This window comes from Opisthocomus hoazin, chromosome 19 (assembly GCF_030867145.1).
Source record: "Opisthocomus hoazin isolate bOpiHoa1 chromosome 19, bOpiHoa1.hap1, whole genome shotgun sequence".
Lineage (NCBI taxonomy): Eukaryota > Metazoa > Chordata > Aves > Opisthocomiformes > Opisthocomidae > Opisthocomus > Opisthocomus hoazin.
In genome coordinates, this window is record NC_134432.1 from 14,854,244 (window position 1) to 14,880,140 (window position 25,897).

At 51.9% G+C, this 25,897-nt stretch overlaps 3 protein-coding genes and 2 non-coding genes across 5 annotated transcripts; 4 read left to right on the forward strand and 1 right to left on the reverse strand.

The window, feature by feature from the left end:
* The first annotated feature begins 1,277 nt into the window (after positions 1-1,277).
* PPP1R26 (protein phosphatase 1 regulatory subunit 26) lies at positions 1,278-11,730 on the forward strand. Its single transcript, XM_075439105.1, has 2 exons — positions 1,278-1,423; positions 5,383-11,730. The coding sequence occupies exon 2, from the start codon at positions 5,444-5,446 to the stop codon at positions 9,488-9,490; it is 4,047 nt and encodes a 1,348-aa protein (XP_075295220.1). The 5' UTR covers positions 1,278-1,423; positions 5,383-5,443; the 3' UTR covers positions 9,491-11,730.
* A 3,606-nt stretch (positions 11,731-15,336) lies between these two features.
* On the reverse strand, positions 15,337-18,470 carry PIERCE1 (piercer of microtubule wall 1). Its single transcript, XM_075439107.1, has 3 exons — positions 18,276-18,470; positions 18,113-18,191; positions 15,337-17,073 (listed from the first exon to the last, which is right to left on the reverse strand). The coding sequence occupies exons 1-3, from the start codon at positions 18,386-18,388 to the stop codon at positions 16,888-16,890; spliced, it is 378 nt and encodes a 125-aa protein (XP_075295222.1). The 5' UTR covers positions 18,389-18,470; the 3' UTR covers positions 15,337-16,887.
* Positions 18,471-18,494: 24 nt separating this feature from the next.
* On the forward strand, positions 18,495-20,275 carry MRPS2 (mitochondrial ribosomal protein S2). The gene is made up of 4 exons (XM_075439106.1): positions 18,495-18,606; positions 18,688-18,759; positions 18,930-19,059; positions 19,404-20,275. Exons 1-4 carry the CDS (start codon positions 18,579-18,581, stop codon positions 19,954-19,956), a joined length of 783 nt encoding a protein of 260 aa, XP_075295221.1. The 5' UTR covers positions 18,495-18,578; the 3' UTR covers positions 19,957-20,275.
* A 1,901-nt stretch (positions 20,276-22,176) lies between these two features.
* On the forward strand, positions 22,177-22,309 carry LOC142363684 (small nucleolar RNA SNORA17). The gene has a single exon (XR_012765882.1). It is a non-coding gene; the product is annotated as a small nucleolar RNA SNORA17 (small nucleolar RNA).
* A 569-nt stretch (positions 22,310-22,878) lies between these two features.
* Positions 22,879-23,012, forward strand: LOC142363685 (small nucleolar RNA SNORA17). The gene has a single exon (XR_012765883.1). It is a non-coding gene; the product is annotated as a small nucleolar RNA SNORA17 (small nucleolar RNA).
* The last annotated feature ends 2,885 nt before the right edge of the window (positions 23,013-25,897 follow it).

Below are 25,897 nucleotides of genomic sequence, written 5' to 3' on the forward strand. Positions count from 1 at the left end.
GTGAACTTCTTCCGAGCTGTGCTGCAGTGCTGTGACGTGCTGTCAAAGCTACGGCAGAAACAGCAACATCAGCCAAGCAAAGTGTCTGGAGCTTTGAATGACAAGTGACACAGAAAATGATTAGTTGTATGCGATGCGGATAACGGGCCTGATTCTGACATCCACTACATTCTCATGCACTGGCAAGAATTCTCCTTACGGCAGAGGAGCCCAGAGAGGTGTGAGCATGGTCTGCACTGCCACGAGCTGCCACCCCATTTTCCAGCCTGGGACCCTTCATATCTGCTGTTCCCCACTGCTCTTCACTTGACATTTCCCAGCCTGAGCATTTTCCCTGTGATTCTGGCAATGCCCAGCCAAAAGGTGCTGCTTTCCTCCCTAGCATCACATGTGTTCAAGAACCAAGGGGGGAAAAAAATGCACTGGCAAAGAGAAAACAGACAGCACTTCGGGCTAAGGCACCAGGTTCTCGTTTGCCAGAAACTAAGGATGGAAATGCTTGTGAAGATTCACAAACCGAGTTACGACTCGCTCCATGCTTTTTAGTGAACAAGCGGGTTGAAATGGGCGCCCCGAAAGCACGGACTCTGCAGCTTGGCTCTGCCCTGGCAGCACAGGGATGGCGGGACGGGGATGGCGGCTCATCCTCGGGGAAAGCGAAACACAGCACCAAAACTTCACCCTTTCTCCACACAAAAGCTCCAACACCCTGGTAACTCCGGGAGCAGAGGCACCAACCGCTTCAGCCGCTGAAAAACCCGGGCCTCGGCTCTCTTGACCCCCCGCTCCAGCTCCGCATCCCCAAACGCCGTGGTGGGAGCAGCCAGCAGCGGGCTTCGCCGACGTTTTGAGCTCTCCCCGCTCTTGGCAGCCCCCATCGCACCCCGACAGGAGCGTGAGGAATTATTCCCCTCCCGTGCGCTGTACTCGACTCCGGCCTCAGCAGCAAACGGCGCGAACGCCCGGGACGCGTCTTCCCAAAGTCCCTGCCGGGACAGGGCTGCTCAGCGTCGGGGCTCGGGGCCCAAACCCTGCCCCGGGTCCGCAGCAGGGCCCCGCCGCACAGGTCCGACGGGTGCCCGCCCTCCTCCCCAGCCGACGTTCCCCCAGCAGCCGCTAACAGAGCTCAAGGCTTCGGCCGCGCCTGCCTTTGTACCCCCCGCCCCCGCCCCGGCCCGGCCCCCTCCCCGCCCCGCCGCTCCAGCGGGCAGAGCCGGCGGCCGCGCAGGGCCGGGCGGTCGCTGCCTCCCGCCTACCCCGGCGGGGCCCTGCGGCGCATGCCTCCCGCTCCCCGGGGGCAGGGAAGGAAGCGCCGCCCGCCCCTGCACCAGCGCGCCGGGCAGCGGCCAAGCGGAGCCCGGCGGAGCGGAGAGCCCGGGGCCGGGAGCCGCCACCCCCTCTCGGCCTCCCCCCGCGGCGGCAGGTGAGCGGGGCGGGGCGGCGGCGCGGCGGGGCTCCGCCGAGGCTGGAGGCCGAGGCCCAGGTCCGGGCCCGGCGCGGCCGGCCGAGGGCGGCGGAAGGCGGGAAGGGGGAGCCATGGCGGCGCGGGCAGGGCCCGGCCGGCCGCGGGCAGCGGGCGGGGCGAGCTGCGGCCCTGGGCCCGCGCGCGCGCTGCCGGCCGTCCCCCGCCGGTGGGGGGGGGGGGGAGGGTCCCCTCACGCACCCTCTGCGGGTCCCCCCGTTGGTGGGGGTCCCCTCATGGCCCCTCGCAGAGCTCCAGGGGGTACCCCCCGCGGGTGGGGGCTCCCCCTCGTGTCCCCTTGTGCCCTCTGCGGGCGCTCTGCCCAGTGGGGGTCCCCTCATGTCCCCTCACAGAGCTCTGGCGGGTACCCCCCCGGCGGAGTGTCCCCTCATGTCCACTCGTGCACCCTCTGTGGTAGCCCCTGTGGGTGGGGGTCCCCTCACGCACCTTCTGTGGGTGCTCTCCCCCGTGGGTGCCCCCTCATGTCCCCTCACGCAGCCTTTGCGGGTGCCCCCGCGGGTGGGTGTCCCCTCATATCCCCTCACAGAGCTCTGGAGGGTGGCCCCCCGGGTGAGTGTCCCCTCATGTCCCCTCACATCTTCTGTGGACGCTCTCCTCAGTGGGTGCCCCCTCATGTCCCCTCACACAGCCTTTGTGGGTGCCCCCACCGGTGGGTGTCCCCTCATGTCCCCTCACAGAGCTCCAGAGGGTAGCTCCCGTGGGCAGGGGTCCCCTCATGTCCCCTCACACCTTCTGTGGGCGCTCTCCACAGTGGGTGTCCCCTCACGCAGCCCTTGTGGGTGCTTCCCCAGTGAGGGTCCCCTCACATTCCCTCACACCCTCTGGGTGTCCCTTCATGTCCCCTCACACACGAGAAGGCCAATGGGATCCTGGGATGCATTAGGAGGAGTGTGGCCAGCAGGTCGAGGGAGGTTCTCTTTCCCCCTCTACACTGCCCTAGTGAGGCCTCATCTGCAGTGCTGTGTCCAGTCCTGGGCTCCCCAGTTCAAGAAAGATGAGGAGCTACTGGAGAGAGTCCAGCGGAGGGCTACGAGGATGAGGAGGGGACTGGAGCATCTCTCCTACGAGGAGAGGCTGAGGGAGCTGGGCTTGTTCAGCCTGGAGAAGAGAAGGCTGAGAGGGGACCTAATAAATGCTTATAAATATCTGCAGGGTGGGTGTCAGGAGGACGGGCCCAGACTCTTTCCAGTGGTGCCCAGCGACAGGACAAGGGGCAACGGGCACAAACTGAAGCAGAGGAAGCTCCAGCTGAACATGAGGAAGAACTTCTTCCCTCTGAGGGTGACGGAGCCCTGGCCCAGGCTGCCCAGGGAGGCTGTGGAGTCTCCTTCTCTGGAGACATTCAAGACCCGCCTGGACGTGGTCCTGTGCAGCCTGCTCTGGGTGACCCTGCTTCGGCAGGGGATTGGGCTGGGTGACCCACAGAGGTCCCTGCCAACCCCTGCCATGCTGTGATTCTGTGATCCCCTCATGTCCCCTCGCACCCTCCGTGCATGTCCCCTCCTGTCCCCTCACGCACTCGTTGGGTGTCCCCTCATGTCCCTTCGCTCCCTCGGTGGGTGTCCCCTCACGCCCTCCATGGGTGCCCTCCGGTGGGTGCCCCCTCAGAGCCCGCACCGACGGTGGGTGCCCTGGCCTCGCGCGGTGTCGGGCTGGGGAAGTTGGTCCCAGTCTCGTGTAATCCTTGCGGGGCGGCTGCTGTCCCCACGTGTTGTGGCAAAGGCATCCGCCCCTTTCCTGGAAACCGTGGAAATAGGTTAATAGGAAAGAAGTTGTGGGGGATTTTAATGAAGCTGGGAGCTTAAGTGTGTTAATTGCGTTTCTTCAAGATAATTAGGTCTTCTGATTTCTGTCTTTTTGATCCTTAGCTGCTTATTACAAGGAAAAATGTTTTTAATTTATGTTTGCCCCAGTGAATGCGTTAGGGGCTACTTCAGAAATGTGCGTTCGTTCCCGTGTTTCTGGAAGCTGGGGTTCTGACCCGCACCGCGTCGGGCGGCGTGTGAGGTGCTCCCGCTTAGCTCGTGGCCGAGTACACGGCCGGCCGGGAGCGCAGCGCTGGATCGGCCCGCGCGGAGCAGAACTCGGCCTAAACCCTCTTCAGCTGGCGAAGGTGGACGTGAAAAGAGCGTGCGCTGGGTTGCTCCGGGGACCAGCCAGTGAGGAGGGGTGTGCTTGGTCACTGTGCTTAAGATTTTAATTCTGCAGGAATGATGTTTTGAGATGAATTATCACTGAGGAAAAGAAAATCTCAAGTGGATGTCCAGAGCTTGGGTTAAAATGTGTTCTGCTAAGACGTTCGGCGGCAGAGAACCAGCGAACGGAGCGGCAGAGGAGTTGTCAGTGGTGTGCTCAGAGCTAACCCTCTGCGGACGTCGTGTAAGGCATGCTCAGGATGACCCTGCCTTGGTCAATAAGGTTTCAAGAGTACTCTAGTCTCCTCACAAAATGGCAATAACGCTGATCCCTGAGCACGGGGCCCAGAACAGTTTTGACAAAAGCAAAATTCATCGTGTTAAATATAACGTTATGTGCTCTTTTTAAAAGTGATAAAGATTTGTCTTCCCTGGTTGTTATCTCACTCTCAGGAGCAAGTAAATGCACTTACAAGTTTTAAAGAGTTTAGAATCATTAATTCTTTAAAATATTTATCGCCACTGATTAATTTGAAACCAGAACTAGACAGTAATAGGCAGGGGCAAGGCTGGAGAGAGCCCGGTGCCACGCTGCGACCAGGGCTGGCTGGGTTTGTGGGGCAGACGGCGCGTCGGGCGTGGAGAGCCGCCCAGCTGCTGCAGCCTTTGGACGGTGGGCGCTGTGTGCCTGCCTCGTGTCGGCCAGAGACTGGTTGGATCCCACCAGGCGGTGCTGCGGGTGAAACCTTCAGCCCTCGTGGGACCGCGTGGAAGCTGTGAACTCCATGGGGCGTTCCCTGGCGTTTTCATCAGCTTCATCCTGCTTTTGCAAACTCCTCGAGATTTGTGTTTACCAAGAGCTTTTACCCTGCGGTGGGGCCAGAGTGATTGATGTCTCGGGGTTATTGCTGTGTAGCGTGTTTCACGAAGAAATACGCTCCCTTTCCTTTCTGAGCTGCCCCAGGTCCCTCGGTTGTGCGTGTTTAATGCCAGGCCAGAGCTAGTAAAGGCTGTCTCAGGCTAGTGTGTGCTTTCAGGCATCGTGCTAACGCAATTACTCTGCTCTTTGAATAAGGAGTTGGTTTGTGTTCCAGCATCTCAGGTCATGGGCAAGCTTGCTTCACATCCGCCCGTTTTATACCATGTGGACATAGCCAACATGGTGTTCATTGTCAAACTGAAAAGCTAAGCTATGCGTGGCGGGAGTTCTTGAAAAAGAGCAATTATGCCAAGAGAAACACAGGGAGCAGAGTATTTTGCAGGGTTCTCCACTCCCACCAATTACACCTTCTTATGAAAGGTTCTCTTAGAATTGTTCTTTCTCTCTTGCCGCAAAGTTAATTGCAAAACTACTCAGACAACCTTCATGCAGACGGGGATCGCAAACGCCTGTGCACTGAACTGTCGCCAGAGCGATTCTTTGTGGGTCTCGACGGTACCTGCTTAGTTAGGAGCGTGCGCGAAAGAGAGTGCGACCTTCAGTGCAAAGTGCAGGAAGAGTTTTGGAAGTGAAGATGATTACCTGAATTGGATTATGGTTGTGCCAGAAAACACTGAAAACCACAAATTATGAGTGCTCTGTCGTGTTCTTAATGGCAGTAGTGACTGATTTACCCAATGAAGTGATGTTGAGGAGTAGCTCTTGTGATTAGCTGGCACCGTAAGTCTGAGTGTTAAAAATTTGCAATTGATGTTACCAGTATTGTGACATGGAGCTTTTAGAAGGTAGATGCATAATAAAAAATATTTTCCTCTTTATTCTAGGATGGAAGAGAGATCAGTCTGAAAAACTGCTCCGTTGTGGACTTTGCTGTTGTCTGCTAGAATGTTCCTTATGAATGCGTCTCCTTTGGTAGCTCTTCAGACAAAATGGGAGTCCTTTGGATCAGCAAGGAATTGTAGATATCCCGTTTGCTTCTCTGAATCTGAAGGGGACGTCGCTAGAACCTCTGTAAGTGCAAAAGTGCAGATGATCATAAACAACCTGCAAAGTCAAGAGTCTCCCCTGGGTATGAACAATGAGTACGATTGTATTATGCAGAAGAAACAAAAGGGAGAAAAGGACACTAGTAACAGGGTCGCATCTAGCACCACGTTGCTGCGGAAGCACCCTCAGTATAGCAAGTGTGGGTGCCCTGCTGGTTTGGACGACGCTGAAGTGGAAGAGAACGTGGGCTTTGGGACTCTCTTGCTCGATTCCGATAGCGACGATTCTGTTGACCGAGGTATAGAGGAAGCCATTCAAGAGTACCTGAAAGCGAAAGGTAAAAGCGACCAGTCGTTGCAAAGGAATGCCGAGTGTTCTGAGAATATAAGCAGAGACGAAAGGTTTAAGAGAGAGTTCTCGCAGAACAAAATGGCTAGTAACCTTCTCCCTGTGAAATTTAAAGCTGAGATGCTCTCTGAAGAGTACCTGTCTGACCACCTGGGAATTGGTAAAAGGCTACAGCCTGCTTCCCCTCAGAGCATCAGTAGCGATGACTCTTTCGAACAGAGCATACAAGCTGAAATTGTGCAGTTCTTGAATGAGAAGAAGCAGCAAGAAATTAGTAAATGTGTAATTGGGGAAGATAAAAAAGATTCCCATGTGAGAGCTGTCCTAAAATGCAACAAAGAACCAACAAACAAAACAAACTGTGGTGCTATAAAACAAGGTTGTAATGCGCTCCTCTTGAGGCAGCATCCCAAGCTACAGAAAACCAGCACGCAGTCCAAGTGTTTGCAGCCTGAAATCCCCGAAGAGCCTTGTCGTTTCAGCCCAGTGAACCAAGCATATCTAGAAATGGCCACTGCCAGCCAGCCCTGGTTGGCGGAGCAACATGAAGGAAGTGGAGCTAATTACTGGGAGATGAGGGGAGCTCTTACCAACGAGAGCATGCACGCATCTGACTCAAGTAGCGATGATGGGATTGAAGAAGCCATTCAGCTTTATCAGCTGGAGAAAATCAGGAAAGAAGCAGGTCATGTGGACTGTGTCCCTTTGCAGAGGGAACAATTTGATGCGAAGGGAATGGCGGACATTTCTGCAAGTCTGACAATTAGCTCAGCAAAAAGTGCCTCACCAGAAATCCACAAAAGCCCTATAAGCAACAAGAGAAAAGAAATTAATTCAAAATCAACAGAATTAGAAAGCACCAGCAATGAATTTAAGAAGCTGTTTAAACCACTGAAAAAAGCCAGACATTTTGCACCTCCGGAAAACAAGCTTGGTGCTTGTGAGCTCACATTGCAGGCCTCCTGCAGAGCAGACACGTCTGCAGAACTCATGTGTGCGGAAGCTATCCTCGATATTTCCAAAACAATCATGCCATCCCAAATGGGAAGTGACAACAAATCGCTCGCTGCAGACTCCTTCTTTTCTCCCCAGCTTCTCTCCTCCTCGCGTTGTGAAAGTGACAGCAGCCTCGTGGACAGCGACGACAGCATAGAGCAAGAAATCAGGGCTTTTTTGGCTCTGAAAGCACAGTCAGAAAGCCTTGGAACAAAGCCTCCCAGCCTGTCGCACTCAATCCAGACGCCTTTGCCTTCTGATCAGCACAGCCTCACCGGTACCCTTGAGCCTTCTCTTCCCAAAACACTGGAGCTATCATTGAGTCGTAAAAGGAGACTTAAAAGGGAAGGCGGAATACCGAAACAGGGTGCATTAAAAACACCCGAGCAGCTGGAGACAGGACTTTTCCAGCCCGGTAACTATTCAAAATTTGCTGTGCTCCAAGAGGGGTGTGCCCCGAGCTGCCCTGCAGAACTCTGTGATGCTCAAAGGCTTGGTAGCAAAGAGACTAGGCAGCAGCAGCTGATGTCTGCCGAATTCCCCGGACCTGTTGGCAGATGTGCAGCCTTGGACTCTGTAAACCCTTTTATACAGGTTCACAGTGGCACAAGAAAGCTTGTGAAAAATACCATCCAAACTCAAGAGAGGGATGGTTCGGATGATGAGAGTAGTTCTCTCGATAGTGATGAGGACCTTGATAGCGCTATCAAGGACCTTTTACGGTCTAAAAGAAAATTAAAGAAGAAGTCCAAGGACCAGAAGTCTCAGTGCAAGAAGAGAGTCAGATTTAGCGAGACAGAAACTCAGCTGCTGGATGAGTTTAGCAGCCTCCAGCAAAGCGAGTGGAAATGTAAAAATCCTGTGTTACTGAAAAGCTGCCTCTCAAAAACTAGAAAAGCTGTGAAAGAGACTGCAGTCAGAAATCCTCCAGACAACATAGATGTCAAACTTACAAATGAAAAACCAGAAACCGTGAAGAACGTAGAGTTGAACTTACAGCTTAAAAAAGGATGTAAACCTAAACCAGTTTCAAACCAGCATAACCTGCACGTAGCTAAAAATAGAAAATGTACTTTTGCAGCTTCATCAGACGCTGATGACAGCAGTTCAGTGGACAGCGATGACAGCATTGAACAAGAAATCAGGAAGTTTTTGGCAGAAAAGGCGAAAGACTCTTCTAGCAATTCAGAGATACAAAAGGATGATGCAACGCTGGACCTACTGAGAGTGACCAAACAAACTGCTAATAAAGGGAAAGCAAAGCAGCAGCCGGTTGAAAATGAGACTGACCTCATGCTGGGTCAGAGTGAAAATGCTGAGGTATCTCAGCAAACCGACGAGTTGAAGAACTCTCAGAGAACGGAAGGGAAAAGTGCAATGTTACATGGCAGTGGGAAATCTGCTTCCCCTGCAGAGAATGTTCATACTACTGGTCAGTCAAAAGCTAAGCAAGGAGGGGTGGGGGTTAAAGGTGTTGCTGGTGGTGAGGTATCGGGAAACACAACAGGTAAAAAGGATGTCCCTAATACAGAGCCTGTGCAGAAAACACCTGCACCTAAAACCGGCAAAAATGAAGGCTGTAGAGCACGAAAAGTAATTAATGCGAAACCTAGATCTAAAAGAAAGAATACCTTTCACCTAAAAATTTCGAGTAAATTTATTGCAGGTCTAAAATACGCTCGGGACAGGCAGAAATCCATGCTTTTGAACAAAAGGCAGAAAGCAGAGCGTTTGCTCGCCCAGAGCAGTGCGCAGGGAAGGGAGGTGGCTTCCCAGGATACAGACGCGCTTAACCGGGGAGGAGAAGCCCCCTTGCCGAAAGGTGAATGTGGTGGGGAGAGCGCAACAGTGATAAAAGAATCCAGTTCTGCTCAGAAGCTCGCTGGGGAAGCGTCGAGTCCCCATGTAGCAGAAACCTGTGGAAAACTGGAGGCTGCTCCTTTGTGTGTCAGAGAGGAAGCAGAGGGTTGCAGAAAAGCGAACGCTTCAGGAGAGCAGACAGACTCACGCTCCAGTCTCCTCTTGCAGGAGAGGAGCGTGACAGCGGTCAAAGTAGATAAGGTTTGCAGAGGAGCATCCAAAGCTGAGAACGCACAGATGTGGATCGAGGAAGGAGATATCCGCAAAGACACCTGGGCCGATTCAAATTTAGATCGCCCGCGCCCTGAACACGGTGTGGCAGTGGTGAAAGCAGATAAAGTTAGCAGAGACACGTCTCAGCAGAGTATACACGCGTGCGGTGAGGGAGGGGATCACCTGCAGGACAGGAGGCCAGATCCGAGTCTGGGTGGCCCGCTGCAGGAGCTGAATGTGACAGCAGTAGCAGTGGATACAGCTAGTGGAGGGGCATGTACAAATAACAGTATGCAGACGTGCGTTAAGAAGGAAAAAGTTACCTGCCCGGACAGTGACAGGCAGGGAGAAATTCAGATATCCAGCTCCACTTTGGAAGGAAAAATACCTGCCCTGCAGAATAGGGAAACTGCTTGTGAAGTGGACCAAGGGCAGGGAGTTTCAGACAAAAACTGTGCAAAATTTACTGATGTACCTGCAGGGGACTGCCCAAATTCCCTCTTGAAAAGACCAGTTTCAAATATGTAAGTACACTTTTTTTTACAGTAAGAGTCTTTTTAGAAAATAACTATCGTTGTAATTACCTTGATAAAACTTGAGACATGAAAGGGGAGACAGTGGGATACCGATACCTGTATATCGTATACACACTAATGTGAAAAATGCTTCTATTTAACAGGGATATGGTAGATAAACATACATAGTTTTTATAGAATTTTGTAAATTATTTAAAGTGCTCTAAGTAAATATTTTTTGTAATGATTTTTAGGGCTTGCATTACTACAGGGTGCTGTAGTTGCTGTAGATAAGATACTGGCTAATCACGCTTTAAATTATGAGGCCTCTACTCACGTATCGAAAGGAAATATGTGTGCTCACGGGATATATTTGGCAATCTGTTGAGAGATCCTAGGAAAACACAGCATTTGATAGCGGTGCTGTGCTTTTGAAGTAGATTACCTGGCATCTGCTCACATTCGAGCTGCCTTAGGACAATCCTGTGTAGTGGTTTTGTGCTGGGGTCTCGGTTCTCCCACCCCAAGGACTGTTGGGGGAGTTCGGTAAGGAGAACTCCAGCGAAGCCAGCGCAGCTGTGGGTGTGGAGATCCATCCTCGACGATACAAATGCAAGTTCAGGTGAATGAAGTGGATCGGTCCGTCTGCACGTCCTTTGTAAAGCGATCTCAGCGGCTGCTGAAAGTCCCTTTCGAACACCCGCTAGCGGATGATTCAGAGCACATTTGCAGTTCGAGAAGAGTGAAGGAGCGTGTCTGTGGAGACAACGTGATTTCTGCGGATTCCGCTAGATTTACGTACCGTTGGACCTGCAAGGCTGAAACAATTCCTCGTTATTCTCAAGTCTAACTTTGATGCCCTGCAGTTACCCAGCGATGGCTTTTGGTTTTCTAAAGGAACTTTCTTGAATTGAGTGCCCTTACTTTCTTTTCTCAAAAGTGGTTTCTAAAATGTTATATTTCTGTGAACTTTTATTTTCATTTACAATTTCTGTGCAATAGAACAAAGCTAGATTTGCTTTAGGAAGTCCCTAACATAAACGCCAAGGATATTTTCAGCACTGTTCTTTCATGGTGGTAGTGCTTTCTCTGCCTCCATTTCCAGCAGCCAGAATAAAGCAGTTTTTCACTACTATCTTTTTATTTCTACTAACTTTAAATGGGATTGAAGTAGCACGTTCATATCACAACAAAAGTGCCCCCACACTGGTTTCACTAGAAGAACCTAAAAGGTGTGGGTTTAAGCTGTTAGCTGTTCCTTTCCTTTCCATTTGCGTGTAGCGAAGTCCTTTGAGTAGTTTGTTCTTACATCTTGTCCTGTGGACTGATCTGATACTCTCTTTATCTAGTCTTCTGCAGAACTTCTCTCAGCCAAACTACCCCTCGGTATCACTTGGTTTCTCAGTCACTTCCGCAGTCTTCCTGGCTGGCCTTAATGTTGCAAAATGGAGCAAAAGCAGTCAAGAACAGATGCAGTATCGCATAGTGTCCCCTGGTGTGATCGCATTTGCAGAATATTGGCAAACTATGGCGTAGCATAGAGTAGAACAAGTAACTGTGGCATGTAGAGAAAGAAACAACATCCTTTGTGTGTTTATACTGTTGTGCAGTTCCATTTTAAACCTGTTTATAGTGGTCACTTGACATTTCTTACTGTCCAGCCACCTTTTTATAGTCTTTGGGTTGGTTGGTTGGTTTGTGTGAAAGATCATTATGCTAGATCATCTCATTTTGTGATAGAATACCTTGGAAAAGTGTTTTTTACTTAGCTCACGTGCCTGCAGTCAGTCTACACAGGCATGTATTTTTGCCTGCCTCGATTCAGTTGCAGGATTTGGGCCTTTTGTTTGGAATAGGTAAATAGGCTGGTATTTTAAAATAGAAGTTTTCCGAGTACCTTGCTTTCAAAGGATTAAACTGTATACTTAATTTTAATAGAGATGATGGAAGCACTATGTACCGTTTGTATAAAATAAGCTGAATGTTTCTTCTCAAAGTTTTCAGTAAATCAACATTAAGACTTTAAAGGTGTCTTGTGCCCCTGTCGATGTGTCTGTGTTCTCAGTACTACTCGTGAACTGATTCACTTTCAGTTAAGATGCAATTCCGATTACTTTGTGCTTTAAATAAAACCTAATTTCAAACAGCACTTTTTTAAATTGATAAACTTAATTTGTATATAGGAAATGGTGTACATTGATAAGTTTATAATGTTTAATAAATGGGGTTCTGACCATGGACCGTGAAACCAGAGTGCTCCTATGGTTTGTGTCATCGTCTTCAGTGAGTAGCATTTCTGTTACCTTTTTTCTCTCCTGACTGTAGTCCAAAGATGTAATTAGCTTGTGCCAGTAACGTTTGTGAGTGAAGGGTGTCACCCTTGGAGACGATCACAGCGTCTGTGTTCACCGCACCTGGGAACAGGATCTCGGTTCAGCTGCTGCTCTTGCTTCTTGCCTCGTGTCGTCTTCAGCCACCCGCCGTCTGAGACGGTCATCTCCTACGTGCCAGCAGCATCTGATTTCCTTGTGACTGTGAGACAGAATCCAGATCTTTAAAGATGTGGCTGTGTTCAAGCAAATGTTGTCCTTAACAAAAAAATGAAGAAGGAGAATCTACAAAGTGCATAGACAAAAAAAGTTGTGGGTATCCTGGGGGGTGAGAACGGTGCTTGTCATTCCAGCGAAACCCTAACAGCAGTTCTCTTCCCTGGTGTTTGTGGTTGAGAAGTGGGGTGTTTCCTTATGCTTGCCCCTCTCCATTAGCAGCAAAAGGGTTAGCCAGACGGGTTCCTTGGTTTTGAGGCAGAGTTCAGCTGGCGAGATCTGTGATTTGGTTGGAATGCATGTGGTGTATCCCTAAATGGCATCCTCTGTAGCACGGTTCTGCAGCCTCCAGGATGAGCTCGTGATCCTTTCTGCCGCTATCGCTCCTGGTGGCAGTGAGCCTAGGAGCCCTTGATGGTGCAGAGATGGGATGAACATGCTTTCTTGCTCACGGAGGACGTTGTGACACCAGCACTGAGGTTCTAGAAGGCAAGGAGACTCTGAGCTAGTCTTCAGGGTGGGAGGGAGGGAAAGAAGCCTGCTGTTTCGATCTGCAGCCAGCCTGTCAGCCTGGGTGTTTCTGTACCAATAAGCTGTGGTTATTTCCTTTTACCTCCAAGTCCCCCCAGTTGTATTTTGTCTCGGGAAGTGATTTTTTGTCTCGTGAGAACTGCTGACTTGCCAGGGAGGAGCAGGCACCCACGGGGGATGTAACTCTAAATAGTGGTGCCAGGGAACACCTCTGGAATTGGTGCCGCAGCCATAGGAGGAGTGCACGGCTCCGCCGGCAGTGTCGTCATTCTGGGTACGGTTCGCATCACTCATTTGAAAAAGAGAAGTCTGGTGTCTTGGAGCAAGAAGAAATCACTCTTACACAGTACAAATTAAAGGTTGAACAGCTGAGAGATAGAAAGATTATAGTGAGTGAGAATAAATTCATGAGCAAGAGTCCCATGCGTGTGGTACCACGTTTGGGACTGCGGTACGAATCTCGTGAGGATGGCTCTTGATACATGCAGGACCAGAAGCGTGTTTTTCGTTCTGTTGATACTGATGATAACAGGCAGCCAGCCGCAGAGTAGGCACAGACAGTACGCCGCTCCCGACCCTTTCCAGCACTCCAGCAATAGGTCAGTGCCTGGAACGAGCTCCTTCTTCCGTTATTTCAACCCTCCCTCAAGCATGAATTTGATCCTTGATCTATTGCAGTAGATACAGGCATGGAACTATGAACTTAGGTCTACGCAAGCGAAAAAAGAAAGTAAAAAGAAGTTACTTTTTAATGAGTACTGGTTTATATTTTTAAAAATGCACAGTGATTTTTTTTTTTTCAGTCAGAGCACAAAACTTGCTGATTTGTATGTGAAGTTATTAAACTACTCTGTGTATTTTATTGTGGCTACTGGTAAGTGCCAGCATCCTGACTGCAATACCAGAGCTCTGAGATAGATCTGTGCTCACTCAGGACTCTGCAGATAGGTACATTGCTTTATTTTTACCACAGTGCCTATTTTCTGTGCTTCAGGACGGGCAATCTTAAAGGATCCTCAGGGGACCGCAAGGACTACCTTCATTTTTTATAAACAGTTCTTTGCTGCTGTTTTCGGAACATGTGTTTTGACGTGTAGCTGCTTTTTGTACAAGGAAGGAACACACCATCTCTGCCGCCATTTCTTTTATTAATGTATGTGCTTTTGAATTTTTCAGACCTTTAAGAACAGCAATTTGCCTTGGTTTGATAGTACAGCCTCACACCATTTTATCTGCAAGTGTGGGGAGTAGAAAGTGACTGTTTCAGGTAGATTCTCTGTGGTAAAATGTGTCATCTTTAGGATGATACTTTGAATTTGTCATCTTCAGGATGAGATTTTGAATTTGTACAGGATGAGATTTTGAATTTGTACCGGTATTTCTTAAAAATTAAAAGGAAGCGTATTGGGTCTCACACACCTGAACAGACAGGTCAGTGTTTCTTAAGCCCACTAAAATAGGGAAATGTAGGGAAGTAAACACAAGGAAAACATGTCTTTGTTGTAAGGTGAACAACCTGACATGAGGGCCCAGGACACTTCAGAGGAAGAGCGTGCGGAAGAGACGAGGAGGTTTTATGTGCAAAGCTCTGCGGTCCTGCGCGCGGCGGCGCGGAGGCGTCTCGTGGGCTGCCTGCAGCTGAAGCCTGCCCGTTGCTCCCTGCCCGGCGAACCCCAGTGGAAGCCAATCGGCTAACCTTACTCCAGCATGCCTCGGGATACAGTCTGTATCAGGGTGACGTAAGGTGCACGGCAAAACTGTGCAAAGGAACTGGTTTCAGTTTAATAAAACAACAAGGGAAGAAATTAAGGCAAGGAAGAAAGGAGGTGGGTGGTTTTAGATGAAGTATGAAAACAGGTGGAAAATATGTGACAAAACCCACTAAATTTGTATTTCTAAGAGGCAGTCTTATCCCTAAATTATTCCACCTGCAGAAAAATCTGTGGATAGAAGTATATGTAAAATTGTCACAACTGTTTATATTAATTCGGTGCTTTATGTTATTTTTTGTTTCAGGAGAAGAAAGGGAAGTTATGATAAGCTCAAGGTATTGTCTAGCGTCTAACAGAAGAATAGCAGTGAATGGTAGTGTGTCGCTTATTTATTTTCATCTGTTAACTATTTTAAAAGTTAACTTTTCAGGCCTGTTTCTGCTTAGTATGTTTACTTGTTCCAGTGTATCGCTGTGTTTTCAGCAAAGGTGAATTTAGCCAGCGGTTCTGTTGGAGGTAACCAAGTGCACTGCAGTGAGAACTGGAATAGTTTGGTAGGCGTGGTGGAGATCTTGCTGGGGGGTTCAGGAAGATGTAGCTACGCTGGGGCTTCAGCGGCTGCAAACAGCACAAGCACAGGCCTGCTCAGCTTTGGACTTCAGATTTTTGCTTAATGACGTTACTAACTATGTAGAATACCTCTGCCTTGCAAGTATGTTTAAATATATTGTCGTCGTGCTTCCTGGGCAGTCTATAAGACTACAGAAAAATGACACAAATAGGGAATATTTCTAATGTAAAAAATATGGTTTGCAGTGGTACTTGGACACACTATTACAGTCATTTTTTTATTTTTAGGGTTTTTTTAGCAAACAGCTAGAATAGTATTATGTTCATTTTCAATATATACCATCAGTTATACCTGTAAGTTAGGACCATTTCTCATCCATAAACAGACTGGTTTCTCTTCAAGACTAGTTTTTAAGCAAAATGTGCTAAGGTGTTCCTTTTAGTTTCAGTTTCACTGGCTGTGTAACTACAGTTGTTACAATAAAACTTAGCAAAACATCTTCTTTTTGATTAGTTGTCTTTATTTGAATAATTTCTTAAAACATTGTAGTTTTGAGAGGTAAGAAAGATGAACGTGCTTCCTGCAAGAAATCCAAAGGCTTAATGGATACCTCTGGAAAACACAGAATTTGGTTATTCAGTAAATAGAACAGAAACAGTTTTGAAATCTTCATTTTTAATGCTATGTGGTACCTGAGCCACGAGTTTAAAGGATCATTAGTGACAGAGAAAAGGTTAAGGGAATCTATATATATGTAATGTGTATTGTTCTAGCACTTACAACTATCTGCTGCCTATAAATGAAGTAAAATAGTCCATATGAGCTATTTAACTGACATTTAATCACATTAAATCTTTATAAATTAAGGTACTGTTCCTAATAACACTCATTCTGTAAATTAGTTATTTTCATCTAGTACCAGGGTGGCTGTGTGTGTTTTTACCCAATAAATTACTGAACTCAGCTTTGATAACACACATTTAAACTGATTTCCCCCCAAAGCTAAATCTGTGGCCTTAACTAGGTAGGAGTCCTGTTAAAAAAAGCCATAAATACAACAGTTTGGAGTTGGGGGGGGTATTTTTAGAAATGTACTGCTACCTTTAACCTGCTAACTTCGTAGCTAGTCATCACATCGTAACAGCAAGCCTCACGTTGTCAAGCTGAAAGATTTCCTGTGTTCAGGAGAAAAGTTCTCATGAAGTCCTGACCGATGTGGTTAATCGTGTGACGCACGTGTGTTAATCTGCTGCTGCTAATTGTGCCAGGTGAATTATTTTCCTGACGGTTTATACAGTTCTACTCTCAGTGGTAGCAACTGAGATTTTCCGTACGGGTCAAGCACTGCGGATGCCTTGCAGCAGGCACAACGCTAAGGCCACCGAAGGCGGCGATCAGCTGGCACTAACTGAAAGTTTTGCCCTGCGTATCTTCACAGCGTCCATACTGGGTGACCAACGCCCAGAAACCCGTAGCTGGGTGGGCTCCCAGAGCCCTCGGGCAGCGGCGTGCCGCGGGAAGGTGGGCTGCCCGGGGCTGCCCTTCCTGCTTTCGCCTTCACGCCGTTCCTGTACGCTCCAAGGCATTTTGAAAAGCAACATTAGTGTCCTGCATGTGTTTCTTTGTGAAGAAAACAGCTCCGAAACCGTGTTTTAAGTTTAGGGCTCCGTCTCAACAATACGGCTTTTCCTACCAGCTCGCTTACCCACTCAGTTCCCTGCCCGCTGCCGTTTGCTTCTGCTGTGGCATCCCAGCTCAGCGCTCAGGAGAAGCACCCTGAAGCCAAGTGCTCTGACGAGCGCCTCGTCCCAGCCGGACGCGCCAGGCACGGCTTTTAACAGAAACCTGCCTTATTCGTGATGAAATACAGTGCCAGGGTGTGGTGCCTCCTGTCAAGCTCTCAGATGAGGCTTAGCAACAGATTTAGGATAAGGCCAGTGCTGTTGTTTGCTTGCTCATGAGGTTTTTTTGGGGTTTTTTTTTTTATTGTATCTAGGCAGCCAGCAGTAAACTGAAGAGGCTTCCTAGAGTCATCATTACCGCCCCGGATCTAGCAGTGCGACGGGCCACTGGGGTTGTAGCTGGGATGGAAGTCAAGGTGATTGCAGGCAGTGATGAAGTTGCCTGGGCCGGTGACGTGGCTCTTCTCCAGCGCGGTGTTGAGCCCGTTAGCTCTGTACATGCCACCCTGGGCCAGAGTATTCGAAAACACGTGCGAGGTGACATGGAAAGAGGTCTGCAAGGGTGAGAAAAGGGGAGGAACGCGCCTTCAGTGCCAGTACCAGTAGCACCTGCCATGGGCAGAAGTTTGGGAGCAGGGAGAAGGGCACTTTATCTTCGCCTGCATCAGGGAGCAGAGGCCAAAGCTCCAGAGGCCCCCCAGGATGGTACATAGAATCACAGAATCACAGAATGGTTTGGGTTAGAAGGGACCTTAAAGACCATCTGGTTCCAACCCCCCTGCCATGAGCAGGGACATCTTCCACCAGCCCAGGGTGCTCAGAGCTCCGTCCAACCTGGCCTTGAACGCTGCCAGGGAGGGGGCAGCCACAGCTTCTCTGGGCAACCTGGGCCAGGGCCTCACCACCCTCATGGGGAAGAATTTCTTCCTAATATCTAATCTAAATCTGCCCTCTGTTAGTTTAGAGCCTTTCCCCCTTGTGCAATCACTACACACCCTTGGGAAAAGCCTCTCTCCATCCTTCCTGTCGGCCCCTTCGGGCACTGGCAGCTGCTCTAAGGTCACCCCGGAGCCTTCTCTTCTCCAGGCTGAACAAGCCCAGCTCCCTCAGCCTCTCCTCGTAGGAGAGATGCTCCAGCCCCCTCATCATCCTCATAGCCCTCCGCTGGACTCTCTCCAGTAGCTCCTCATCTTTCTTGAACTGGGGAGCCCAGAACTGGACGCAGTACTCCAGATGGGGCCAGCGCACATTGCCGGCTCATGTTGAGCTTCTCACCCACCAGCACCCCCAAGTCCTTCTCCTCAGGGCTGCCCTCCAGCCCCTCTCCGCCCATCCCGTGCTTGTGTTCGGGGTTTGACCCTGCTTCGGCAGGGGGTTGGACTGGGTGACCCACAGAGGTCCCTTCCAACCCCCACCATGCTGGGATTCTGTGATTCTGTGACCCACGGGGGGGACCTGGCACTTGCCCTTGGCGAGCTCCCCGCGGTTCCCAGCTCCGCAGCCCGCCCAGACCCCTCTGCCGGGCACCCCTTCCCCCGCGCCTCACCCGCACGGCCCAGCTCGGTTCCGCCATCACCCCACGCCCGCACCTACCGGCACCTCGTGCACCGTTGGGGCTTTGCTGCCGTAGGCCTGGTTCGTGGTGCGGTACAGGGGGTGCGGCTCCGGCTGCCTGCGGGGGGGAGAGCGCGGGTAGGAGCGGGGCTGCCGGGAGGGGAGGGGAGCGGCTCGGCCGGGCCCGGGGGTCCGCGCTCACCCGTAGCCGCGGAAGCAGGCGGGGTGCTGGAAGCGGGCGGGCAGGCGAGGGCTGGTGCGGTACCAGTCGCTGGTGCGGGGCCCGGGGCTGCCGGCGGCCTCCGGGCGGGACATGGCGGCCGCGCCGGGACCCAGCGTTGCCCGGCGACGGGACGCGACGACGGCTCCGCGCACCCCGCCCCGCCCCGGGGAGGGCTCCGGGGCCGCGGCCGGGCCCGGCCCCGCCGCGCAGGAAGCGGAAGGCGCCGCCTGACCTTCCTCCTCCTCCTCCTCCTCGTCCTCCTCCTCCCCTGCGGTTCGGAGCATGGCGGCGCGGCGGCTCCTGCGGGCGGGTGAGCGGGGCCGTGCCCGCCCCAGCGCAGCCGTGCCCGGCCCCGGCCCGCCCGGCTGACCCCGCCGTTCTCTCCCCGCAGCAGCCCCGCGGCTCTGCAGCAGCGCTCCGGCCCCGGCCCCGGCCCCGCTCCCAGCCCCGGCCCGGCCCCGCGGTGAGCGCTGCCTTCCTTCCTTCCTCCTTACCCGGGGGACTGGGGGGTCCCCGAGCCCCCCCCCGCACTGGCCTTGCGGGTCCCGCCAGGCTTCAGGGCCCTGCTCCAACCCCCGCAAACACGGCGGGAGGGAGCAGGGGGTGATTTGTGGTGGGTTTCCCTCCTCTCAGCGGCGGATGAGGAGCTGCTGTCCGAGCCCCTCGGCCACGCCGACTTCTTCAACGTGCGGGAGCTCTTCTCCCTGAAGGATCTCTTCGACGCCCGGGTGCACCTGGGGCACAAAAAGGGATGCCGGCATAGGTGGGTGAGCCCGCTCCGTCACCCAGCGCTTGTCCTCGGAGGGTGTAAGGCTCTGGGGGCTGCGCTGGGGCTGGAGGTGCCCGCACAGCCCCGCGTTCCTGCCCGGGCATGGTGGGTGCTGCCCTGCAGACGGGCAGGGACACCCGTCAGCGCGGGCACGGAGCGGGGTGTCAGGTCTGCACCCCCCGAGCCCGGCGGGGACGGGCGCTGCGCACGAGGCCCCTCTGCAGGGAGCACCTCTGGTGCGGGCTGGGAGGTTTCCGTGGGCTTTCGGAAGCGCCGCTCGACGGCTGTAGCACCCTGTCCCCGCGTCCCCCTGTGTCGCCCGCCTTCTGTCCCCGCAGATTCATGGAGCCCTACATCTTCGGCTGCCGCCTGGACCAGGACATCATCGACTTGGATCAGACGATGCAGCACCTCCAGCTAGCACTCAACTTCACCGCCCACGTCGCCTACCGCAAGGGCGTCATCCTCTTCGTCAGCCGCAAGCGGCAGTTCTGCCATCTGGTCGAGAGCACGGCGCGGGAGTGCGGGGAGTACGCCCACACCCGCTACTGGCAGGGCGGCCTGCTCACCAACGCCCACATCCAGCTCGGGGCCGGCGTCCGCCTGCCCGACCTCCTCATCTTCCTCAGCAGCCTCAACAACGTCTTCGAGCCCCACGTGGCCATCCGGGACGCTGCCAAGATGAACATCCCCACGGTGGGGGTGGTGGACACGAACTGCAACCCCTGCTTGATCACCTACCCCATCCCCGGCAACGATGACAGCCCCACCGCCATGGAGCTCTACTGCAAGCTCTTCAGGATGACCATCATCCGCGCCAAGGACATGAGGAGGCAGACTGAGGTCTTCCAGGAGCTGCGGAGCAAAGCGGCGGGGCAGTTAGAGCCCTAGGGACAGGCTGGGCCGTGCCCAGCAGCATCCTGCTCCGCTGCCGGACGGGCCCTGCGCCCAGAGCCGCAGCGTTCAGCAGAGCTGGGCTGGTTGTGGAAGGGACCCCCAGCTCTGCAGAGACCTCGCGGCGGTGGGTCTTGAGCTCAAAGTAAAATTGTCCGGAGCGGTGCAAGGAGAAACGGAGCCAAACCAGACCCAGCTCCTGTCCTCGTATGTCCCTGCTGCGAGGAGGCTCCTCTGTCCTGTGGCCTTCCTCTTCCTGAGCTCTTGATCTCACCTGAGACCACTTGTATCTCAAATAAAGGGCACTGAGATCCTCCTTCTTGCTTTCTTTGTGAAAGGGGAAGGTACGGGGGAGCCTCTGGCAAGCGTTTATGGTCACGGGATGGGGGAGTGAAGGGTGTTTCCAGCCTGGGGACCTGCGGGACGTTGCCGGCTGGGAGCAGGAGGGGTGTGAGCCTGGCCGGTGCATCGCAGGGTTATCATAGAATCCTAGAATGGTTTGGGTTGGAAGGGACCTTGGAGATCATCTGGTTCCAACCCCCCTGCCATAAGCAGGGACATCTTCCACCAGCCCAGGGTGCTCAGAGCTCCATCCAACCTGGCCTTGAACCCTGCCAGGGAGGGGGCAGCCACAGCTTCTCTGGGCAGCCTGGGCCAGGGCCTCACCACCCTCATGGGGAAGAATTTCTTCCTAATATCTAATCGAAATCTGCCCTCTGTTAGTTTAGAGCCATTCCCCCTTGTCCTATCACTACACCCCCTTGTGAAAAGCCCCTCTCCATCCTTCCTGTCGGCCCCTTCAGGTACTGGAAGGCCGTTGGGGGGGTCCCCTCTTTGTCCCAGTCTCCCACCTCTGCCACCGCCACGGGGAGTGGGGGGGACCGCAGAGTGCAGCTGGGAGAGGGGAAACCCGGCCCCTGCCGCGCCTTGTGCCTCTGTGGGAGGGCTGGGGGCGGTCCTGCAGCGTTGGGGGTCGGGCGCAGCGTGGGGAGGAGGTCTGGGCCGGGGGTCCCTGTCCCCCGTCCCAGCCCCGTGTCCCCGGTCCCAGTACCGGCCGCTCCCTGCTCTGCGTCCTCCCGTCCAGCAGGGGGAGCCCGCGGGAGCCAACGCGCTGCGCGGATTGTCCCCGCGGCGCTTCCGTCCGCCCGCCCTATATAAGCGGGAGGCGGGCACGCTGCCGTCCTTTCTGCGGGCGTTCGGCGGGGCGCGGGTCGGCGCGGGTGGGCGGCTTTCGGCAGTGGGGCCGGTTCACCCCCCCCCTGCCGCGGTCCCGTTCCCTCCCGGCGGGCTGAGGGAGCCTCTCCGGTCCCCCGAGCTCGGGGGGCCGGTGCCGCGCTGACCGCCGCCCGCTCGCCCCAGGTGCCCCTTCCCCCGCCATGTTGCGGGCCCTGATGGCGGCGGCCGGTGCCGTTTCTCCCCGTCCGGACCGAGGAGGGACCCGGCAGACCCCGCTGCGCGGGAGGAGGAGGAGGAGGAGGAAGGTGCGGCCGGGGGCCTGGGCCGTTCCCCGGGTGGGCTGCCGGCCTGTGAGCGGCCGCTCTGGGCTGCGGCCCCCCGCCCGCACCACCTCCCCGGGTGTCTGGGTCTGGGGTGGGGGAAGCTGCCCCCCGCATGGCCGCCCGCAGCCTCCGGGGGGGGAAAGGCCGTTAAAATCATCGATTCCGGCCGCAGCAGGTCGGGTGATGATCGCTTCGGTGTCGATCGGGCACGTTACCAGCTAATGTGCTAGGGTTAAGGTAAATAAGGCAGAGGGATGCGCTTCCAGTGAAGGAGGGGAGAAAGTGGGGGCTGCCACCTTTCCAGGTCTTGAGGAAAATGTTTTTTGAAGATTTGAGTAACTAAAGTGAATCTAGTCAACAAATTTTCACTGTATTTTTATATTCTTTATGTTTTTTAAGTGTTGCAGTTCACAAATAAGGTTGTTACGCAGTCAGCTTAACACTTTACTAACTGCATTCCTTTTCTTTATATTTCTTCAGCCTGGTGGAAGACAAATGGTGACGTGAAAAAGAGTGTGCGCCTTGAAAAATGAAGGGGAAGTGGTGCTTAACAGACCGGCTGTCCAAGGGAGCTTCAGCCATCTTGTTAACTCGAAGTGGTGCGTTACACTGAGTATCCACACGGGCACCAGACACCTTTGTAATGCTGCTTTCTGAGTAGGTGATACAATCTTGTTCTTACAAATACCTTATTCAGTCTTTGTGGGTGTTTTCCCAGCCTGCCACTGGTGTTGCAAAGGTGGCTGCTGTGGCATCTTTGTGTCATTAGGTGGCAGAGAGAGACAGGCTATGTTCTACGCTCGTTTGTTCTGAAACCCGTGAGCACTCAGAGTGATTGATAGCCTGACATTACTTATAAACAGACTGGTTAATAGGAGACTCTTCAGAAACTAAGCCTTCCCTGTATTTTTTTAATTTGCCTTAAATGCGAGATCCATCTGAAATGGAATAAAAAGGTGTCCTGTCTGACCTGTAGCGGATGTGCAGCAGAAAGGCTGTGTATGGCTTTCGGTTTGTTTAGCATTGAAAACCTACCAACAGGTAGGATCCTGTTGGTACGTAGACTTGTATTACAGAAGAATGAGTTGACCTGATCTGCCTAAAGCCACTTGGCAAGTTGGTGACATCACTGCAGTGTGTGCTGGCAGCCCCGACCCTTTTCCTATCTGACAGTAAAAATACTTGTGCTGTGCATTTATTTCTCCGGCTTCCCTCTCCTGCTGGGCCTTTGAAATGTCTGTTATCAGTGAAACAGTAACTGTGTAATTGGTCTTCTAAGTGTTTAAATACATAAAATAAATGCCGTGTGTATCTTCCCCTTGTTTTTCAGAGAAAGCCGTGTGACGTGGCAGACCCGGGAGGCCTTCTCGAAGAGCTGAGGTGAGCCGCGGTGGATGCCAGCTCCGCTGCTGAGCAGCTCCGTGCCCCAGCTCGTGTTGCAGATGTGGCTGCAGTGCTGTGTCTGTGTCATTAGGTGGCAGAGAGGAAAAGGCGATGTCTTTGCTGGCGCTCCGAAACCTGTGAGCGCTCGGGAAGGATGAGCAACCTGACAATTGTTTCTTGCTTTTCCTGTGGTTTGTTTTTCCTTTAATGTTAACCTTAGATCATGAAGGATGGACAGCTGTGGAGGGACAGAGTACAGAAGCTGGCCCTGCCCTTCAGTGCGACAATCATTCCCTTAATGAATAACTTGTTGATGTGACAGATAAAGACATGAGACTGACTTTTCTCCCATTGTGTTCTATGTTTTAGAAGTAAAACTTCTGTTTTACTAACATTCTAACTATGTTAAAAGCTAATTCAGGTTTCTGGTATATCGTATCTTTTACTGTCATGGAGGAATGGCAAACTCCAGGATTTATTCTAACAGTCTGAGTCCGTGGCGGTTTTGCTGCCCTGATGTGTTAATGTCATTAGGGGGCAGAGATGAAGGGGCTTCCTGTGCCTGCAGCTTGCAGCTGCTCAGAGATCAGCAGCTTGACGTTGTTTCCATGTGCGCCTCTTTCTCCAGAGAATCGGCGGAAGATGAAGCAAATTTCCTTTGAAAAACAGCTAAAATGATGCCAGTTTTCAGTGCATCAGGGGAAGGTCCTATCCTTTTTTTATTTTTCTTGCAAGGACAAATAGAAGTGACAGATCTATTCTTGAATTCTATTTTTGCCTTCAGCAATCCTTCATGGCCTGCAAGACGTCCTTGCTTGCCGCCTGTTCTGTCTGTGAAAGGGCACCTCTTGAGCTTTGCCGGGTTTAGCATTATGTAGATACCCAGAACTGCACCTGGGAGTGGAGGAGAGGGGGGAAACAGGCACTTAAGTTCGTTGTTTCCAAAGTATTGGCATGATCTAGAAACAGTTGGGTGTGGATTTAGCACATGGAGAAAACTGCACCCTCTTTCCCACACAAATCAAACGGTCAGCGAGCGACATCTTGACTTCCAAGGGCGCTGGGTAACTCTGACCAGAAGGTGCAATCAGCAGCCTTGTGAAATGAAATGCTGCTTTATAATCATGCTGGCATGGAAGAGGGGGGAGAAAAACAACCAAACCAACCAGCCCTTCTCCCAAAACCATCAAACTGAAGTACTTTTTCCTTCTTACAGTTACTTTTGAGAGCAGGATGGAGTTCTGGAACGTGCTTCAAATGCTGAAGGTAGGTATGATGTCATTTCTTGGAAACGTGTCAGTGTGTTCCCAAAACAGTCGGTGTCTGGGTAGGAGTCCTTGGGTTGGTACGTCTTGTCCTTCTGACTCTTGTGGGACATGGACAAATAAAAAAATAAAGTGCTACTACTAGTGCATACTTGCAGAAAGAACTTAAAATTCAGGAGTTTTTTTCATCTTTTTTGCTGACAAAGCTCTGCTTCAGGTGGAGCGCTCACAGGTTCCTTTATTCTGCTCGTGCAGTAATTTTTGTAAGCAGTCTTAATCTTCTGATGAAGTTTTTTATTTGCTTCCTCAGGCTGCCTTTCTCGGCTCCCAGAGCGCATCCTTTAAAGGGAGGCCGTCAGATTATCCGGACAGGCTCTCGTGCCTCTGTGGTCTGACACAAAACGCTACTGAATGTTTGTCACAGATGTGCGAGGTAATGAGATTGTGTCTTGGGCATAATGAAGAAAATAAGATTTATTTCAGTAATCTGAGCAAAGAGTTAAAGTTAAAACCTGAAGTGTCTAACTTAAAGTCCTAAACTGACTTCCAGTAAGTGCAGCAGCGGAGTGCTTCACCCTTTCCCCAGACACAATATGGCTTCCTTGTGCACCGTGTGTAACACAGCAGACAAAAAGCAAAAATGTAATTGGGCACAATGTGACTATTTTTTAAGTTGTTTTCTGCTGTGTTTATGTGCCAGCATGATGGCAAAGGAACTTGACCTCCCTGGCAGCAAGCTGCTAGGGAGCGCGGGCATCGTGTCCCCCCACAGCTCTGTGTGCCGCTGGCCTGGGGTGAGGGGCTGCACGGGCACCCTGCTCTGCCGGCGTTCCCAAAGCAAGCGGTGGGAGAAGCTCGGGCTGCACACAGACAGCGCTGTGCCACTGGGAGAGGCTTTGCAGTGACTAAGAGCTTGACAAAATCTGGCAGTGCTAAATAGTGGAAAATGTCCTCATTAAGTGGGCATTATGAGGGCCAAAGGTGCCATTAACCAAGCAGGGAGCTGCTGGCTGCAAAATGAGCCATTTAATTGGGAAAAGTCACTGCCTACCAGCAGTGGCTTTGGAAAAGAATGCTAATAAGGTTGTTGGGAATACGGTTATGCAAAGAGGCATGCCTTAAGATGTGACTCTTCTGTTTAAATTTCCGGACTTCTTTTAACCCTGAAATACATATTTGAGATTTTTCATCAGACTTTACTCAGATCAAGGGTCCTGTAGGGGCAGCGAGTGCCTAATGAGTCTCTTGTTAGAACTTTACTGTGTGAGGCACAGGATAGCTGTTAAAATTTTCCTAATGGCACTTGCTGGTAACCATCTTCCCAAGACTGAGCAGCAGTCCCAGGCTATGAGTATTGCTTTACTGAACAAATTGCTTGGCTTTCAGCTGTGGAAAAGACAAATATTTTGCATTAAAGTGGCTTTGAGAGAAATTCAAAATATTTCTGCACATTAACTTAGCCCTTCACCATTTAGAACTTCTTTGTTATGGCTCTGAATGCTGGAACAAGCCCAGCTTTGCTTTCTTTGCACTATTAATAGCTTGCCTCTGCATTGAGGTTGGCAAATTCACCTTTGATTTTTAGGGAGCCTAAGAGTGAAAGACTAACCAAGAGCAGGCTCCAGCTATTGTGCTGTTAAATTATCCCTTTCCCAGACGTGCCAGAGCGCGCTGGGCCTAGCTGGAAGGTCTCCCCCCCCCCCCCCCCCCCCCCCCAAACCTTTCAGATCTAATGTCAAAGAACCTCTCCTAAATTAGTCTGGTTTAGTAGTGCCATCTGCCTTCTGTCAC

Excerpts from the sequence above, each read along its gene's own strand:
- PPP1R26 (XM_075439105.1), top strand. The coding sequence starts at position 5,444 with ATGTTCCTTATGAATGCGTCTCCTTTGGTAGCTCTTCAGACAAAATGG.
- PIERCE1 (XM_075439107.1), bottom strand. The coding sequence starts at position 18,388 with ATGTCCCGCCCGGAGGCCGCCGGCAGCCCCGGGCCCCGCACCAGCGAC. Across the intron at positions 18,192-18,275 it reads GCCTGCTTCCGCGGCTACGG|GCAGCCGGAGCCGCACCCCC; the intron begins GTGAGCGCGGAC and ends TCCCCCCCGCAG. Across the intron at positions 17,074-18,112 it reads CAACGGTGCACGAGGTGCCG|ACCTCTTTCCATGTCACCTC; the intron begins GTAGGTGCGGGC and ends TCACCCTTGCAG.
- MRPS2 (XM_075439106.1), top strand. The coding sequence starts at position 18,579 with ATGGCGGCGCGGCGGCTCCTGCGGGCGG. Across the intron at positions 18,607-18,687 it reads GCGGCGGCTCCTGCGGGCGG|CAGCCCCGCGGCTCTGCAGC; the intron begins GTGAGCGGGGCC and ends CTCTCCCCGCAG. Across the intron at positions 19,060-19,403 it reads AAAAAGGGATGCCGGCATAG|ATTCATGGAGCCCTACATCT; the intron begins GTGGGTGAGCCC and ends CTGTCCCCGCAG.